Raw genomic sequence first — 19,837 nt, 5'->3', positions numbered from 1 at the left:
TGTTTTTTTGCTCTTTTTAATTAGATGAAGTAGACATTTCTGCCGGAACTCAAGACTACTGAAAAGTTGAAAAGTGTTACTGTGTATTTTAGTATTGTGTCGTTTTATCAGCTTAAGTAAAGATTAAGTAAAAAAGCAGAATCAAGAAATCTAATTTTCAGAAATAATCTACTCTCCCTCCAACCCCTCTGCTCCACTCTCACTCTCTGACTTTCAATGCAATCATAGAGCAGCTGTCTGAGCAGTTATGTGTGTTAATTGAGTCCAGAGTTGGACTACAGGTACAATTTGTCATACACAGATATTTAGAGTTAGCTCTCAGCACCTGAAAACTATGCAGCCTTCATTGGTTATTGAAGTACACAGGTGGTCAACCTATAGGGCTAACACACTGCTGGGAGAGAAAGTTGCCTGAAACAATTAGTATAATCTTTCATTTTAATGGAGGTCAAATAAAGACGTAGTTATTTGCAGTGATGACCTGGCAGTAAATACTGCCAGGCAGCAGTTGATTCACCAAGCACACATGGGACAAACAGAAGGCTTGTAAGCAGCAGTTTGTCTGGAGAAACATCTCACTGTTCAACCTAGCTTCAGACAGCAAGCTAACTCTCGCTTTAATGATAATAATAAGGCTAACTTGGTATAGCCTCTCTCCCTCTGAGCCCACAATTACTAGCCTGACACACTGTGTACGCACAGTCTGTCTGGGGTGCAAGCCACTGGATAATTCTTGGTTGCCTGTCGCAGCCACTTCTCACAAACACACTTAACATACAAATACCAGCAAAAAATACATGGTTATAAACACACACTAAACATGAACGCACATGCACAGACATGCATTTAGGATCATGCACATATCACAATATGAAATTAGCCAACATGTAGAGGGAGACAAATGTGGATTTGCAGCTAATTTTCCTGCCCAAAACGTCTAGTTAAGGTGAAACCACTGCTGTAAGGTACGTCATTTCTTAGGATCTTTCAATAACCCAGAGGGGAGTAAGTGTTCAGTGAGAAGAGGAAATTACCAAAAAAACTTTTGAGTTAATTCAATTCAGTTCAATTCAATTTTATTTATATAGCGCCAAATCACAACAAAAGTCGCCTCAAGGCGCTTCATAGATACAGAGAAAAACCCAACAATCATATGAATGACTGAATGTAGTGTGAAGCGCTTTGGGGTCCTTAGGGACTAGAAAAGCGCTATACAAATGCAGGCCATTTACCATTTACCATATGACCCCCTATGAGCAAGCACTTTGGCGACAGTGGGAAGGAAAAACTCCCTTTTAACAGGAAGAAACCTCCGGCAGAACCAGGCTCAGGGAGGGGCGGCCATCTGCTGCGACCGGTTGGGGTGAGAGAAGGAAGACAGGATAAAAGACATGCTGTGGAAGAGAGACAGAGGTTAATAACAGATATGATTCAATGCAGAGAGGTCTGTTAATACATAGTGAGTGAGAAAGGTGACTGGAAAGGAAAAACTCAATGCATCATGGGAATCCCCCGGCAGCCTATGTCTATTGCAGCATAACTAAGGGAGGATTCAGGGTCACCTGGTCCAGCTCTAACTATATGCTTTAGCAAAAAGGAAAGTTTTAAGCCTAATCTTAAAAGTAGAGATAGTGTCTGTCTCCTGAATCCAAACTGGAAGCTGGTTCCACAGAAGAGGGGCCTGAAAACTGAAGGCTCTCCCTCCCATTTTACTTTTAAATACTCTAGGAACAACAAGTAGGCCTGCAGAGCGAGAGCGAAGTGCTCTAATAGGGTGATATGGTACTACAAGGTCATTAAGATAAGATGGGGCCTGATTATTTAAGACCTTGTATGTGAGGAGCAGGATTTTGAATTCAATTCTGGATTTAACAGGAAGCCAATGAAGGGAAGCCAAAACAGGAGAAATATGCTCTCTCTTTCTAGTCCCTGTCAGGACTCTTGCTGCAGCATTTTGGATTAGCTGAAGGCTTTTCAGTGAGTTTTTTGGACAGTTTTTTAATGACAGTAGCTTTGTGTTTCTATCACCTACTCTCTGGTATTGTGCTGGTGACACCCTGTTGAGTACACAAGCAGCTGATTTTTGACATATGGTGAAAATCTGCATATCACTGACTTGTCACTTTGCAATGTAAACGTGTAAAACATATCAAAAATGATTTGATTGACTTTTTTGTAAAATTGTGATCATAGTTTTGGCTGGTTGGACTGATTAGAGCTGCAGAAGTGAACAATCTAGAAAGGGCAACAACAAAAAAAATGCTCCCCCATCCAACCTTAAACCCCTCAAACCAGGCAATCAAAGCCATATGCATGCACTTCATATGTACACACAACACAAACTTGAATAAAAGGCCACCAACAACAAGACAGCTCATTTTGTGGTGCCATCTGACTCAGTGTGTGCCTCATTGTTACCTTCACTTGCGGGTGAGTTCATCGTTGGGGGAGTTGCTTTGCAGTGTAGGCTGATGCTCCATCTGAAGAGATGTTCATGTATATTTGCATCTGTATAGCAGCCAATAGAAACAGAATTGGTCTGTTCTCATTATCAGGGCATTCAAATACTGCTGTCATATGCACAATGCCATGATACAACAATACAAGTCTCACTCTTAACTGGTCACATAAGGATGCTTTTCAAAGGCCATTGGGATCCCATTTGTGTGGGGTTAATAGCACAATATTGAAATAAAGTTTGCACTGTAGTTTTTGCCAACTTTTCCAAAAACAGCTGGTTGAATCACCCATGTGGACTCCATCAGTCTTTAAAAACAGGAACATAAGCTGTCTACTTCTGTTATTACTAAGGCACAAAGGTGATATAAGATGGACTAAGATGAGAACTTGCTGTTCTGTGAATGGCTAAAGACACCGACTTTATATTTTTGAAGCCTGAAACGAGAGCCTGAGAGGAGATGGTGAAGGCTATTGCAACTTATTTATAATTACATGAGCTTGTGTACTCATTACCACCAAAGGTCTATAAATCCACATTATCTCACATTCTGCTTTTTTATGGCTCAGCCACATCCTCTGTTTAGAATGATGTGGCTGAACATTAATCAGAATCATCCACTCTGCACTCTCACCACATTTATCTCTCTCTCTCTCTCTCTCTCTCTCTTTGCTTTACTCCATATGAGGAGTGATTTTTGTACCATTGGAAAGGGTAGGTGTAGATATTGAACCATGGACCGGAGTCCTGTGAGTCTGCTGGCAGCAGGCCATTAGCCCTTAATGCTCACTAATGCAATGTGGTCAGAACGGCAGGATGCATTGAAAACGATGGAAATGATGAACTGCACTATACACACACATAATAATAATTTTTTACATTTCTCTCAACTTAATTATATAAAATCTTATTAAACTTTTTAAACATGGCTAAGCTATTTTGTTTTATATGAAAAATAGCAGACAGCCACTTCAGTGGCTTAGATCTGTTGTAGCTGCTCACATGTAAATTCTCCAGAGAACACATTTACAAGAAGCTAATGAGTAAGATTTTATCAGCTTGAGAACAGTCGTATTACATAAAAATAATTCATGCTTCGCTTTAAACCTGGCAATGTGATGGGCAGGTCATAGGTGCTTTATGCAAACGTCACCTGATTCTTCCCCTTTTTTGGCTCTGTCTTCATATTGCTGTGCTTCTTATCAGCTTTGCTCAAGTGGCACAATATAACAGTGATAGCATCTGTTTAACAGAAGTTGTTTGGACTTCAGTGCCATAGTTTTACCACCTCGTGCCAGTGAGCGCACCATATTTTCTTCTTTTCCTTGTACTAACAGATTAATTCCTTGGCAGCGACAAAAATAGCAAAAGCTGTGTCTGTTCCATAATGTCTTCAAGGAAACTATTGACCTACCATCCACCGCATAAATACACACAGCTTTTCATCCCTGTATGTTCCTGGAAGCTTTGAATTTCCCAACACAAATTGTATCTTGGTATTTTGGACACCAGAAGGTGTTCTTTTCTTTCAGCTATCTTATAATACTGCTCAGACTTATATGTATGTATAATGCATGTTTTTGTCATGGTGTAACCTGCTCTGTCTCCATGCCTTGTATTAATGTGCATATGTGCGGCACGGTTTACTGGTCTCCCATAGGCAGACCATTAATTGCTTGGCACCTCTCAAGAGGAAAAAGAAAAAAGGAAAAAACTGGAAAAAAAAAAAAAAGCAAACAAAGAAACAGTTTTGTTAATAGCCTGCTGCTGTTGGCGGCTGATTTGGCCCAAGTGGTAATGCCAGTTCTTTTGGAACACACACACAAGCATCGAACTGCCACCCATCATTAGCAGAGTCCAGTGTACATAAATGCATGTGCATAGATGTGCGCATGTGTTCATATATGAGTGGTGTGTGTAAATGTGCGTGCTCATGTTTACATGTCTGCTTTGCATGTTTGTATATGCAGCATTATTAGTTTGTGTTTGCGTACATGTATTCATTAATTTGAGGGAAAAATGTTGCCACTGCATTACATGCATGCACGCACACAGACACAATGCACTGTAGAGACTATATACATTGTCTTTATGCTGGGCGTTTTTGGACATCCTCCCCATCCACCTCACTGAAGCATGAGAATGAAATTGACGGTCTTGGGCTGAACGATGGCACAGCAGACACAAACAACTGCTGCCAGCTTCCATGGCAAGTCTCAGCGGACAATGGTTTGGTGCAGCCAAATGGCACAGTTGCAATGTCCTTCTCGAGCAATTTCCTCACAAATATTTTCACTCTCCTTGTTGTGCGTCTGTGTTTGCTTGTGTTGGTGTGTGGGCTCCGACAATATCTGGAATGTCTGTCATTCTTAAGAAAGGTACTTGTTTACGGGATAAACTGCTGCACTTATTAAAAAACAAAATTTCAGTAAACTCTAGGGAACTGAGCTGACTGTTGGTGCAAACTAATAAAATTGACTTGAACTGAACTGAAATTAGATGAAGTTGCTTGTCAGACAATAAGCAGACACGGCACCTATCCTTACAACACACAAAACAAAACAATAAAAATAAAAATAAAAAGAAGAATTAAAAGGTCAAAGAGAGGAACCATAAGAGCATAATAGAAAGAATGGACTCTCTAACCTCTGGACCCTGGTGAGGGCCAAAGAAATGGAGCTTATCTTGTTTATATGGGGAAGATAACTAGCATGCTCATCTGGCCTGAGAGGAACCTCTACCGTAGCCGACACTGTTCACTGGGGACTCAGACTGAAGCCTGTTTTTGTGTGTGAGAGCCCGACAGCTGGACTCACAACCTGGAACTTGCTCAAGAGATGTAAAAAAGTCCAACTCAACACTTGTTGTTCAAAAGCTCATAATAAGTTCCAAAGGGATTTGTGCATGGTTTATAAAAATGGAGAAACATGTTGAGCAGAAGTTAGCGAAGATTGTTTCCCTGCTATGTTGTTATTTTTCTTTTCTTTTGGATCAACAAATCTTTTTTGTTTTGTTTTTTGTTTCATGCCATAAAATCTTGGAATTTCCTCGGCAAATTTCCTCATCAGTCTGTGGAGTTCCTTTTAGCTGGTAGTCCTTTCAGAGCTTGTGCTGCTTAGCGCTACCTGAACAGAAATAATTTTGCCAGCCACTCCAGCAGAGAGTCTTCCAGCAGAGTTATTTGAAGTGAGGGATAGGTATGGATCATGGCCTGCCTTGTAATTAAGAGAGATTGCTATTTTCCCCTCAGAATGGGCTCTCCTATCCTGATCTGTAATTATATGTTGTTCAAACATAGCGGGGAGTGTCCCTGGTTATTGTGCTGCCTGGTTTATTGTGCCTCTACTGCCACAACAAGTGCCAGCATTGGTGATTGTCTGCCTTTAGCTTCTTTTTAATTTTTCTGTAACAGTACAGTGCAAAAGAATTCCTTTTTCTCCCACACTTTTTCACCCATCCCGCCTCTAATGTTTTTAATGAATCTTGACAGGAATGCATTACCTGCGCACGCATGTGTGTGCATATAGTTGCGGGTAGTGCCCCGGTGACCTCCACATACTGACATTGACATGCAACAATGATGAATGCGCTGAGAAAGCAAAGTAAGGACCCACCTGGATAATGTTAAAGTTAAAAACTCTGAAACTTTAAATGTTCCAAGATGCTGACCTTGTTTAATTAAGTGCAGCGTTTCGCTTTTAAATCTTTACTGCCACCCACTTCACTTTTCCTGCAACACCTCCAATTAATTTAAAGTCTTTAGCGATACAAAAATGAATAAAATTGATGAAGGCAATCTTAGTTGGGGAGTATGGATAACACGCACTAATTTTGTTTGTGTGAAAATACAGATAGTTTTACATCCTTAAAGAGGCTGTAGAGTGTAACATTTAACCCCTGTGAGTAAGTATAGCCCAGGCAGAGTCTGCACCACACACAGAGTATATTTAAGTGTAAAGCTGTGACCCCCTTGTTTTCCAGTAAGAGGAAATTGTCATGCAATGACCCAGTGACCACAATGGAAACCACTTCCCCCTTTGTTTTGATTTTATATGGCTTAACCGCCTCATTTCCCATGTTCAGGCCCTGCAGTCTACAGTCCATCACATTTTGTCACATCCACGTTGCTCTTCTGTTTCTGCCATCTATGACCTTTCAGTGTTTGTTGACCAAGACACCAAAAGCCTCAAAATTGCAAAACTTTACAAATGTTGCACTCAAAACTGTCTATGTTTAGTGTGCGAGTGGGCTGTATGGATCATTCTCATGGTTTTTAAGTGACCATTAGACAAAGACGGAAGACAAACACTGAAATTGTGGAGTTGTTTTTCTCTCCCCATATAGCTCTTTTTTTCTTTCTTTTTTTCTTTTTACCTCGTCACACCCCCAAAGTTTTATTTTACACTTACAAACTCTGATGTAGTCTATATCAACTGAAAAGAAAGAGAAAAAAAGTCAAGACTTATGACAACAAACTATACAATGTAAACAACATAAACAAACACACATGATCATGAAGAAGACCTGACCTCCTTCTCTTCTCCTCACATAGTTTTACTTTGGAGAAATTCCACTAAAACTTCCACTTCATTGTTAATATGTCCGAACCTACGGTTACATAATTAGGAAAGCTTCGTCACAGCTCCTGGTTGATTAGGAATCAACAATTAGGTAGTTTTGTGGGGCGCTGACGAAACACAATCCCCTCTTTATACTCAGCCTCTGCTGTAACCACCTCAGAGCCAATGCAAAGATACAGATTGAATTATGTTTTACATTACCAACTTAAGCTCTTTGGGTGAAAATTAGCCAAATGACTATCTTTCTGTGTCATTATTGACAGAAGAAGTGTTAGATGCTTGTAACCATAAACACCACACACAAGAGTTTTGATATAGTTTGTCCTGGACATAGAGCTTCTGTGGTATGACCCCCTTTCCCTCTAATTCTCCCTCTCACTGTCTCTTCCTCTCAATCTCGTTGCCTTCTCTCCATCCTCTTTTCAGTCCACAGCAATTAGAGAGACAAAGTGGGAAAAGAGGAATGTGTGAGCACGCTTTGTGAGGACCGAGAGAGGGAGTACAAGGGAGAAAGTGAGCGATAAAGAGAGAGGGAGAGATGAGAGATAGAGGAGGAGAGGAGAAGAAAGGAGAGGAGAAGGCCCATCTTAATTGGCCTGTGTAGCCACGCTGGGCTGTGATGGTCTGGGCTTGCCAAACCCTGTGCCTCAATAGTTGGCCTGGCCTTACATGCATCCCGTGCATCCGGCCAACCACAACTAACTCTAGTGTGCTCTTTGGCAGTTTCCAATGTCAGGCCTGGGAGAGTTGTGCCACCCACATCTCCACTCCACAGTTCAGGAGGCCTCTCTGTTGGGGATGGATACGTGGGTTTGCGTTTATGGCATATTTGTCTCCACCACTTTTATGTTGAGGTGGCAATTTTTGTGCTGTCTCTATTGTTTACTTATTTAGGATAATTTTATAGTGGCAATATGTCCCAGCTCCAGATTTAGACACAATGGTATGTTTAAATTTAAGAAGTTAAAAATGCCCTTGCTGAATTTACATGCATACCTCGGACAGATGGGAAGAAAAGCTTTGTTCTGTTCTATGTAACAAAGGGATTAATACTCAATAATGAAATCATTAATGAAAATGCAATTTCTTTCAGCTCTACTGCAACGTCTCTTTCTAGACTGTGCTACACTACTGCAGTATAGCCTTGAATAAACTTGACACCTTAGCCTTAGATGTTTTGGTTTGACTGGTGTCTTGTGTTGCTTTGGATGCTGAGGAGCACAGTTCCTGCTTTAATATGTAAACTGTAAAGAGTCATTCTGGCTGCAGGGAACAAGTATGGAGCAAAACATGTTCACATCGTCGCAACGAGCCACGCTTCAGAAACAAAACATTTTTGATAGTATATGTTTCCAGTGTTTTCCCCTGTTTTTTGTGGGGGAACAGACTCCTTAGTGGGGCAATAAGGTTTCATGAGACAGGCAAAGGTGATTTAATAGAGCGATTTATGACCATAAAACACAGAACATGAGCTCCTCTACATTAGCCCACCAGCTTCTCCACTTTGCCAGAAGCAACACATGTGCATCCCATCATTGTAAGACAAAACTTTGCGCCAAAGCCAAAGAAAAATAGATCCTCCACCTATGGTTGTAAAATTCAAAGTCTTTGATTCCAGCCTGAAACACTGCAAAGAACTTCAATAAACTGTTGAACAAAGATAACCCCTGTGCCCCAAACTGTTCCATTCTGGGAACAAAGATAGTATGTTGTAAATCTGCCTGGCAACAGACATCTCATGGGTGGGTGTGTGTATGCATGTCAACAATGAAAGGTTGGGCCATTTACAGAATATGCATGTGATAATTTGAGACATGTTGGTTACTAAAATAGGCTTCTGAAGGGGAGATTACTCCGGTAGTTGGCAAGCCACTGGAGGATGGATGGATAGATGTACAGATGGGTGTGCCAAAGGCAGTGAGAACAGGTCAGGTTTAGTGTGGCATGCAGAAGGAGAAGGTCTGAAGAGCAGGCAGATTGAGAGAGAGAGAGACAGAGAGAAGAAAATGGTGTGAGTGAGAGGAAGAGAGTGGGTGCTAAAAGCAGCTGGAGATTTTTGCAAGGCCTGAAGATGTAATAAATCATTTATAGGGTACATAAGGTTTAACCGATATAAAGGGATTTCAAAAATGCACATATAAAGAAAAATGTAAGCACACATCCAAGGCAGGCAAATGTGCAGAACAAAGTAGTAAATCAGCATTGAATGTTTGATAAAATGTTTTTTTATTGATATTAAAAATGAAAGTACATGAATTGTGCATTTCGGACGTCCTAGCGTGCAGAGGTTAAATCAATAAAATACACACAGGCTGAGTGATCTACTGACACAGAAGAAGTTGCCTTTGCTCAGCAAGATATTTCTTCATATTCAGCGAAAAGAAGTGGTTGTCTTCCACGCCATTCATAAGATCACTAGAGTAGCCTGTTTGAACATTACAATAGTGAATGAATGCAGTCCTAGCAGGAAAATATAAAATAAAATATAAAATATTATAATAATATCAATAATAATAATAATTGCACTGCCTGCTTTGTTGCACAACTGAAGTAGAATATAATTAGAGACAAGATGCAGCCTTGATAATTGAGATCTCTCTGACAGAAAAAAGACAAAGTGTTCTCTCGACTCTACACCACAATATGGCAACTATCCATTGAGTCACCGTTTCATGGGGTGATGCATGACACAACAGAGGAGGAAACTGTGATAATGTGGCACAGGATGACCTTGCTTCTGACATGGGCTTCAGTGGTTTGTTACAGAGAACTTATTATTGTGGCCAGGTATGGGTAACAACCTCAGCTCACCTTCCACAACAAGCTTATCTCTTAAACTCAGCAACGATTCCACTTCTCCCTTAGAGAGCACATTTTTTTTCCTGAGTGCTTCAGAAATGTTTCAGCATGATAGCCCTTCAGTAAATGCATAATGGATGCATTAGTGGAAGATTGTGAGGGATGAATCCCGAACCCCAAACACACATACCAATGCAAATACAGATGCATATTGATGATGCACAAGATCAAGATATCTTGATGATGTACAGAGTCACTGTGCTATACCAAAAAGAGACTTAGATAGATAGATAGATAGATAGATAGATAGATAGATAGATAGATAGATAGATAGATAGATAGATAGATAGATAGATAGATAGATAGATAGATAGATAGATAGATAGATAGATAGATAGATGGTCTCTCTTTGACAGACAGTGACTTTCAAATGACCTTTGATGTTTGCTAGCATCACACCAACGTTGGCATGAATAGGATGACTTGGTTATGTGTAATGCAAACCCACAACTCCACGGCTGAGTGGACACTTATGGCCTCATGACCCAACTAAGAGTATCAGTGGGACTGGCACTGCATTAGATGTTCCTTAGAAGATCATAGGACACCATGCACACTTATAAAAACACAGTTTAATGAAGGACTCGTCATTCCCCCTCCCCTACCATCAATACTAAAGTGGCTTAAAAAACATAGTGGGTTTGAGTAATATCCATGTTGAACAGTTATTTCTCTTTTTTTTCCAGCAATGAAAAAGTTACTCATTGATGCTTTCATTTTCTCAGACAACCCTGACAGGCTCCTGGAAATCCATGCAGACCAACAGATTAAGAGTATGTGCCTATTTTTGTGACATAACATGCCTAAGCAATCCAGGCTATGCTGCTGTTAAAATATTAATTTAAAGGACTATGGCAAATGAAACAGGAAAAAAACAACATTTTTGGTACAAAGCATCTACAAAAAAAAGCCTTACAACTCCAATTGGAAAACAGAGATCATACAAAATAAATCTAGCAGTTGAGCATCAGTGCTACGTATATTATTTGGACCAATTTTTCAAATATATTTTATAACAAAATAAATAATGCCTTTATACAGTGCCCTTATTTGTATTTCAACAAACGAACAAAAAAGCTTGGCGGCTCATTACGCAAGGTACAGCTCAGACTAAAGGAAAATAACACAACGTCCCTGGAAACTAATAGTATATCTATATATCTATATCTATATATATATCTATAATGAATGTCTATATATATATATATATATATATATATATATATATATATATATATATATATATACATATACACACATACATATATATATATATATATATATAGATATAGATATATATATAGATATATATATATACATGTAGACGTGTATATATATAAATATAGTTTCAAGTATTTGTTTTCAGGCAAAAGCATGTGAATACTACTGATATACAATAAAAATAAAATGTTAGTTGACATTATTGCTGTTTTTTCCCTTTCTTTATAACTGTAAAATAACATCATAACAATAAAAAAAAGCCTAACTTGGAAAAACAGGAATGTCACGGTACCAGAAACTGACAGGGTTTTCCTTTTTTTTTTTTCATTGAAACATTGATATGAAAAAAGACAAAAAATAAAATATAATCATCATTATCCCACTTGTTCTTAGTCCATGCCATGTTACTTCCTGCCAGAACAGTCCACAAAGCCATGGCAAACAGGAAGTACTGTCCCCAAACTATAGTACTGTCCCAATCCAGGTGGTCCATGGTGTCCCGTATGTGTCCCCATAGTGCTCCATGTGTCCAGCAGCCTCAGAGGGACAGGAGGAACAGGGACTTGGTCTCGGGTCATCCCTTGCTGCTTATGCTGGCAAACTAGTAAATAGCAGCCGCTAGCACTCACCATGAGCCTAGATGCCAACACAGCCCATATTTTTCCTCAGTGACTCTTCCCCCTTGACATTGCCACTGCCAGGAGCTCCCCCATATCCTTTATTTTATTTAAAAAAAGTCACACTTTCCTTAAAACGGAAAGCTTTAATTATTAATTCAAAGAAAAAAAAAAACGTGCTTTTCCACCTCTTCTTTGAGTCCATTCCCAAAGCTAGCACCATGACATTTTTTTAAGCTACACGTTCATTGTTCATAAAAAAATAGTGCCATTTTTTTCTTTACTTTGACGTAATCCGTGGCAATGTGCAATTTTGCAGACTCTTTTCTGCTTTTTGTTTGTGATCAAAAGGTGCTGGAACAGGAATCTAATTTTATAAAATAATTCCTTACAGTGTGGAAGTCCCTTTATAGGTAGAGGTGCAAACTAAAGAACTAACAGAGATTTTCTTTTCGCCTCAGGAAAAATGATGTGGAATGGATTCTTTCATGCAAGCAGCTCTTCACTTTCAGTTGTCTTCCACAAGGACAAAAAACATTCCGCTAGGTGTCCTCTTGACACTTGCAAACGACAGATCTCTTTCATCTTCTTTTTCCCTTCTCTTTTTGTCTTTTGCTTAAGGATCCACCTGAACCGCATTCAGCCGAATTGTTAACTTTTTGTTCGACATTTGTGTTTGTGCCTTTTGTATCAGTGACTGAAAGAGAGTGGGAGAGAAAGAGTTCAGACAGGAAGAATGTGAAGGCATGTCTGTGTGCCAGAGGAGGGTGGGCTGGTGGGGAGGGGGGAGTTCGGGGGGAAGGGGGGGCATTAGAAAAGGGCCAGGGGTTCAAGACGTAGTGGATATGTGCAGGGGGAGGGATTGGTGAGCTCGGACAGGGCAGGGGAGGTCAAAGAGGACTGCCACAGAAATGACGTCAGAGACAAAGCTATAATCCCCTAGTCTTTTTTTCACCCTCAAAACTCTTGTCTGTGCAAAGGGCTGGCAGCGGGCTCATTTGTGGCTGACAAAGTTGTCCGTGGTGAGCAACACGGGAGGCAGCTTGCTAGGAAGGCTGATCAGGGGCCTGTGGAAGATAGCCTGCTCCTTGGCTTTAATCTTCTCCGCGTGCCTCTTAAACTTTCTGGCCCTCAGAATGGCGGGGACACCCCTCCGGAGCCGCTGGGCCGCCTTCCTCTGCCACACCTCGTATTTGGAATACTTCACGGTCACATGTTGCTTCTTCGGGACTTCCTATTGTGGCGTGCGGGCGAAAATAGAGGAGAAAAGGGAAAAGAGGGAGTCAGTTCATTAGGGTGATAAGATATTGTTCAAGTGCTTATTACAATGGAGGAAAGCCTTGTTTATTATGTAAAAACATTCAGTCATTTTTGGGCCAGTGAAACGGAAATCAAATGTCATTCTTAGAGTGCTGAACGTCATAACAGATTCGCCTTGTCCTTGTTTTAGTTTCCTTGACTGGGAGAAGCTGTCAACAAGCGCCTAGTTCAGCCTCTTTAACATAATGTCAAAGGGAAGGGCGGTCACTTGTCTCATATACATATGAGGAGCCGGCACTCACTCAGCCACTCATTGAACTTTGTAGCCTTCACAGAAATGCATACAAACACAATTCACAAACTTCAATTCTTACGCAGAAGACTCCTTTAAACAATGCTAGGTGTTGTCTTGAGCACCAGGGACAAAGCAGGAGGGGTCGCAATGAAGCTAGAATTTATGCGTGAGTAGCCAGTGCTAGATCTGAATGGCTTGTTTTGGTCCTGCCACTTGAAGAGTGTTTATCCCCCTTCATTCACTCCAGGCCTTCTCAATAGCCCAAGAACAGCTGGCCCTCAGAGCAGGCTGTACCCATCAACTCTCCCAACACAGAAAAACTAGAGACATGTCCAAACTAAGTCCCTAACAGCCTTTTATTTTCGTTCTTTCTTTCTTTCTTTCGTTTTTTCTTTCTTTCTTTCTTTCTTTCTTTCTTTCTTTCTTTCTTTCTTTCTTTCTTTCTTTCTTTCTTTCGTTCTTTCAAATGCCTATTACTTTCCTCAGTAACGGTATTTATATCTATACATTTTTAGCAGTGTCATGCCACCAGTACTGATTTTATGAGCAGTCAAAACAAAAACATCTTTTTTAGGCTTGTTTAAAAGTTTAACTGGCTTTAAGAGGTCTGGCAAGCAACTGCTCTTGTGAATCCATTAAAAAGATCTGAAACTCTTCCGCATGTCTGTGACATATTTCAGAAGAGCTTTGGTGGTTCGGGACAGGCACAAATACATTTTCTCCACCATCTTACAGGACATATACGCACTTAACACACACCCTTTTCCTGAATATAACGTGTTATGACTTTTGTGATGTTTTCCATGACTGTCAGCACTTTCTTTGTAAGTTGAGTGCTTTCCATTGGCCAATTAACTAGATATAACTGCGTTAGCATGGGTACACTGTACTCAAGAGTCAGTGACATAGGGGCTAGGCTCAGAGGTGAATGGGGGCACAGGAGATGGGAGGACAGATAGAGCTGGGATTAGCACTATTTCCCATACTGGCCTGTTGTTGTTGTTGCTTAGACGTACCTGTTTTAGTGCGGGCATCACCGGTATGACCTGTAGAGAGGTGGCTGACACGTCCCTTTCGGACTTGGCAGGTTTGGCACAGTACTGCTCCAGTAGGTTGAGGTCACAGCTACGGAAACAACACTCCTCTACAATCCCACGGGTCTGGGGGCGTCGGTTGTTACCCCTGCTGGTTGGCCTACCTGAGGAAAAATACAAAAAGGAATGAAGACGTAGAGGTTAGGGACTGCAAACACAACATCAGTAATGAATCAAGGTTGTTTTTGCAGGATTACTTCGACAGTCATAGCAGCCCTTGGAGCAAAGAGGATAAAAGGAACTCTATGGCCAACTGCAACAAATCTTTTTGTTTGTAGAGGATAATCTGATTAGGGCTATCTGGAAGTCCTTAAATGAGTGAATACACAAGTAAACACCCTGTGCTGTAGAGACCAAAGGGGAGCAGCAAAGACATCTAAGCTCTCAGGTATATTAGGCATAGCAAAATATATAAAATGGAAAACTCTTCTTTGACCTTGTTCTCTGCCAAGTCAGCAGAGATAAATACGCTGAGGAGAGAGGAACAGTAGGGAAGTAGAGATATCAGGAGAAAGGGGATGGGTGCAGACAGGGAATGTGAGGGTCAAAACAGAGGTAAAGAATGCATAAGAAAAGAGGGCTAAAGCAAGAGAGAGAAAGGTATAGAAAAAAAGGGTTGGATGGTTAGCATGTTGCACAGGAGAACATTATCCACAATGAATAAAGGCCTTGTTTGCTGTCCTGTGACCCAAACAATGTTTGAGAAATCTCATGGGATGGCCAGATTTGATAGCAGAAGAAAACGAAAATGTGCTGTAGGGGGTGGGGGGACAAAGAGAAGGGAGCACATCTATGTTGGCCCAAATTGGATAACGATCTTCCTGATTGGTAAAGAAGCTGCTGTGGCAAGCAGCACACAAAGAAAACACCTTGATTTTCAAAGCAACAGCTAAAATTGTTTTTTTTTCAGCTGAAGTGTTTGAAATCAGATTATTGAGAGGAAGGTGAAGTTATGTATGTCACAAACAGTGCAGACTGTGCGAACAGAGGCTTTCGCAGTTTAGGATTAACAGCTACCACAATGCTTCCTCAAACACTGCTTTACAATTACTCCATCTTCATGGAAGCAATGATTAGAATTGATGAGCTCTTCTCTTAGCCTGACATCAACAACCCCCCCACCTCAACCAACTCATCAGTGTGGTCTCCTGGCCTGGGAACACTATTGCTGAGGTGACTGGTATGCCTCATGGGGTGCTATTACTTTACTGGTAAACAAGCAGCCTATTGTGTCGCCAGTGTGTGTGTGCCTTTGCAGTTCACCAGTCTTTCATATGCAATGAGAGGTATGGGCTGTAAGCAGACTCAGCAGAGAGAGAAGCCTGGACCAGGTCTTGAGACACACAGCTGGCTATAATCTCCCCCTGTGTGTATGCGCACGCGCTAGTGTGAGTGAGTGCGTGAGAAAGAAAAATAGCAAACACGCATACCACACAACCGCAGCACAGTCTCAGCTCTCCAAACCAGAGGTGGCAAAAGTACAGGCATTCTGTACTTAAGTAGAAGTACAGACACTAGTGTTAAAAAAATACTCCAGTAAAAGTTGAAGTACTGAAGCTACTTCTTTACTCAAGTAAAAGTGAAAAAGTACAGGCTCTGAAATTATCTCAAAGTAAAAAAGTAAAAGTAGCTCTTTGAGGAATATTTCTACCAGTTATTTTTGTGCAAAGCTCACTGAACCTTGTGTGATACTAATGTAATAATTAAATAATATTGGTAGATAGGAATGCAGAATTTCAGTCTGAATTTTAGAGAAAAAGGAGGAAAATAAAAAGTCTCTCTATTTTCTGTTGCCTACATTGTAGATGGTTTTAAACAGGAAAATGAGTAGGGAAGAGGTTAAAGTGGGATTCAGCAGGTGGGGGATCCTAAAATCGGCTGTAATGGCTCAGTGTGGGGGAAAGAGTCACAACTCACGAGAATTTCTATTGAGAGCTCCAGTAGATTTTCTTTGTGTACAGGCTGTGATTAGCTGATCTGTACTGCTGCTGCTGCTCTGAGGTTTACTGGTCTTTGCTGAATTCAACAAGATGTCAGCAGATGTTGCATAAATTGTCCTCGCTGATTTCCATCCACTGTTTATGCTGTCCTTATATTAGACAATATACAGTTGATATGAAGGTAGAATTCAGTGAATAAATCCCACCAGCTGCACTTGATGTAACCTCCCTCTGACCATGAGCACACAGCCACTGTGTACCAGTCACACATTGTTCTTTACTTAAAATCCATCACAGTACAGCAAACTCACCTGTTTGTCCTAAACAAGTTTAAAAAAAAAGAAACAAATAAAAAAAAAACCTTCCAACTTTAACCACTGACTGTGGTACTCGCTTTTGCCTCTTTCATCTCTTTTTGTGCGACATCCACTGGTGATTAATACGCAAATGTGATTGCGGTTTGATGTTTGAAGGCTCAAAGACGTTAAATAATAACCACCGTCAAATGGATTAAAGCAAAAGTCGCTAGCTTGTTTTGAAAATGTAAGGAGTAGAAAGTACAGATATGTGTTTAAAAATGTAGGGAGCAAAAGTTTTACCTGAAAATTCTAATCGAGTACAGTAACGAAGTATTTGTACTTCGTTACTTCCCACCTCTGCTCCAAACAGATGTGTGCAAGCGAACAACAGAGAGATTCAACAGGCAAATGAGCATTCACACAGCCCATCGTGAAAACTTGTAATGCTTTGAAACCTACTGAAATAAAAGCCTCTGTCTTCACAGACAAACTGCAGCGCATCCACCAGTTCTCCTCCACACAGCGTCTCCGCCGAGGCCATTTCCACTACGTAGAGCGTCAGGGCCAGTGCAAAGAGCAGCGCGCGACTCGTCGAAGACATCCTCTTGACCTGCGGAATGAAGCATGGGGGTCACCAAATGTAGCCATGACATGCAGAAAGTTGTGGCATACAGAAATCATTAACGAAATAACAGTTAATGACATTTTTAAATACCATTTTTTAATCAAAATCAGCCACTGTTTTTTTTGGTTTTTTTTTGTTTTTTTTTGTTTTTTTTTTTCAGACGAAGAGGGTACAGTCTTCATCACAGGCTCCCGCTGTGTACGGTGTACGTGCTCAAATGTTCGACAAAGTAGAAATTCAGAAAAAGAAAATCATCTCAAATCATGTCGCAATATGCAGACCCACTCTTCACCTTCCCCGCCCGCTATTATCAGCTGCTGTCATGTCTGTCGCACCTGAAGAAGTGCTTATTCTGGAGGAAAAAACAAGTCGCCAGTATCACCAGCTTTCCACTCTTACACAACCCTCCTGAAGTTGCAAGGCCGGCTGCTCGATAGTTAACTAGCCGAAAACACCAAACTCAGCATATATTTTCCCTTTGCTCACCCCGGAATGAGCTCACTGACCCTCAAACCTGCCGCCCCCTATCTGCCGGTAAAAAAAATCAGCTGTTTGCTCCGTGTCCACGACACCATCCAGGCGCGAGAAGACTAAAATTACTTGTTCTTTTTCTATCCCAAATGCCTCAAAGCTTCTCCTCGCCGTTTATGCATCTTGAACTTTCTCTGCTGCATACAAATCAAAAGATGTCCCGGTTCTCATACTGCACAAAACTGATGCGAGCACTGCATCTACAGAACCCGAACTGGTTTTCCTACTTATAAAACCAAGACAACTCCGCTATAACCCTGTCAGACGTCTTTCATTACGCACACGGCAGAGCCGGAGAGTATAAAACAATTTGCTTGTTCTTTGGTTACCTTCATTCGGCTGTTCTGCGTTCTCCGGCAGGTGTGGCAAAGTGAGTGATGTCCGTATCTTTGCTGGGTTTCCATGTCAGATGGCAGTAGTCAAAACGTTGGGAGTTATTTGGTTGGAGAAATTGCAGGTGAGTTAGTTTCCCAGTTGGTTAAACTATAGAGATGGTGAGTGAGAAGCTGTCCCAAAGACTAGGCGACAGGCAAAACTTCTCAGGGAGAGGTATTATATACTAAAGCACGCCCCTTACACCCACCCCACCCCTTGCTCCTCCTCTTCGCCCATGAAAAAAAAAGAAGGCCCAGAGACGTTTCATGAAAGTGCTTGAAGGGAGAATAAGAGGGTGAGAGTCACAAAATATGGAACACTTCCATGGGCATTTTCCACGTTTACGCACTGTAACCTACAATCACAATGTTTACACACAGGACGCAGACTGAACAAGAATAGGGGTAATTCCTTCGACTCCAAGAAAAATGTCAATGTCTCCGCCCTGCTGTAATTAAGATTAACATTCAGTGGAATCACTGTGGCCAAGGTTTGCGGCTTCCCTCAGACTGCTTAGATGCAGGCACTGGGGTCAAAGGTGCCTGACAGTGAAGGGGAGATAAAACTGGGGGATCATGCAGTAGAAAGCGGATGCAGCGGGACACCAAGTGGGAAAGTAGATGCAGGCATGTCTCAAGCCACACATATGATGGATGGTCATATGATGGAGAGCTTTACTAATGCATTAGTATGCACATTATGACAAATATGCATCATACAGTCAAGCAGCACTACTTTATGCAGATATTGAACAGGTACCATCAGAGGAGACAAAGAGTGATCCATACTTTGAAAATCTGATTTTAGCATATAAACACGCACATTCACGTTATGCTTTATAAAACTCTTCGAGGGTCCCCTTATTTCAGTGTGTGTTCTGGTGAAGGTAAAGATCTGGACGTGTCTTCAGACTCATATTGACACCTGCTGGTCAGGTTACGGTACCTCCGTTTGTTTGTCCTCCAGCTTTCGGCTTTCCAGCTTTTGTGCTGGAATGTTGAATCCTGGATTTGATCGCATCTTCTTACCTGAACAGAAGGAAGCGTGTCCCAGCAAACTCGTGTTCTCTTTCACAGCTTAACATTTCTCTCTTATGCACAGCATTTCTCAGGGTTATTTCAAAACAGCACACGCTGTAAAAAGTAGATCTTTTAAAAGTAGATAATATATAAACTTAATTTATATATTAGCGATGATTATGCAGAATAACAGTTTCAAAAATGGCTGATTTCTGATTTATTTATTTATTTTCAATAAAGCACATTAAATAGAGTTTCTATAGTGCATTTAGTGTCATTAAAATGTCTTGGGGTTGTTTGTGAGCTTTAGCTTGTTTTTAAGACCGAATAACGTCTCAAAGCAGAGATTGGTGACAGGAAGAGAACCTTAAGAAGATTTATTCTCTCAAAAAAATTCAATAAATATGCTGTGATTTTATGACGAGGCAGGCCAAAACAGCTAGACAGCTCCCTCTTGCGATAGACAAATGTAAAGCAAGAATCTATAGAACGCCAGGACTGCCATAATGAATTAATTAAATACACCATTAAATAATTAATGTGGCAATAATTAATTAAAATTGGAATTAATTAATTAAATAAATAGTTATGATACATGTAATTAATTAATTATTGAAACATTTAATTAATTATTTAATGGTGTATTTAATTAATTCATTATGGC

The 19,837-nt window shown here is 40.7% G+C and overlaps 1 protein-coding gene across 1 annotated transcript; it reads right to left on the bottom strand.

The window, feature by feature from the left end:
* Positions 1–11,185: 11,185 nt before the first annotated feature.
* Positions 11,186–18,297, bottom strand: igf2b (insulin-like growth factor 2b). The gene is made up of 4 exons (XM_085461365.1): positions 18,109–18,297; positions 17,083–17,233; positions 14,307–14,488; positions 11,186–12,969 (listed from the first exon to the last, which is right to left on the bottom strand). The coding sequence occupies exons 1-4, from the start codon at positions 18,181–18,183 to the stop codon at positions 12,730–12,732; spliced, it is 648 nt and encodes a 215-aa protein (XP_085317491.1). The 5' UTR covers positions 18,184–18,297; the 3' UTR covers positions 11,186–12,729.
* Positions 18,298–19,837: the final 1,540 nt, after the last annotated feature.

Source organism: Copadichromis virginalis, linkage group LG7 (genome assembly GCF_057382275.1).
Source record: "Copadichromis virginalis isolate Kocher_CV1m ecotype Utaka linkage group LG7, C_Virginalis_male_GT1.1, whole genome shotgun sequence".
NCBI classification, from domain to species: domain Eukaryota; kingdom Metazoa; phylum Chordata; class Actinopteri; order Cichliformes; family Cichlidae; genus Copadichromis; species Copadichromis virginalis.
This window is presented reverse-complemented; position numbering and strand designations above follow the sequence as displayed.

Coding starts and splice junctions, on each gene's coding strand:
- igf2b (XM_085461365.1), bottom strand. CDS start 18,183: ATGGAAACCCAGCAAAGATACGGACATCACTCACTTTGCCACACCTGC. Junction 17,234..18,108: donor CGCAGAACAGCCGAATGAAG/GTAACCAAAGAA, acceptor TTCATTCCGCAG/GTCAAGAGGATGTCTTCGAC. Junction 12,970..14,306: donor TGATGCCCGCACTAAAACAG/GTACGTCTAAGC, acceptor ACGCCACAATAG/GAAGTCCCGAAGAAGCAACA.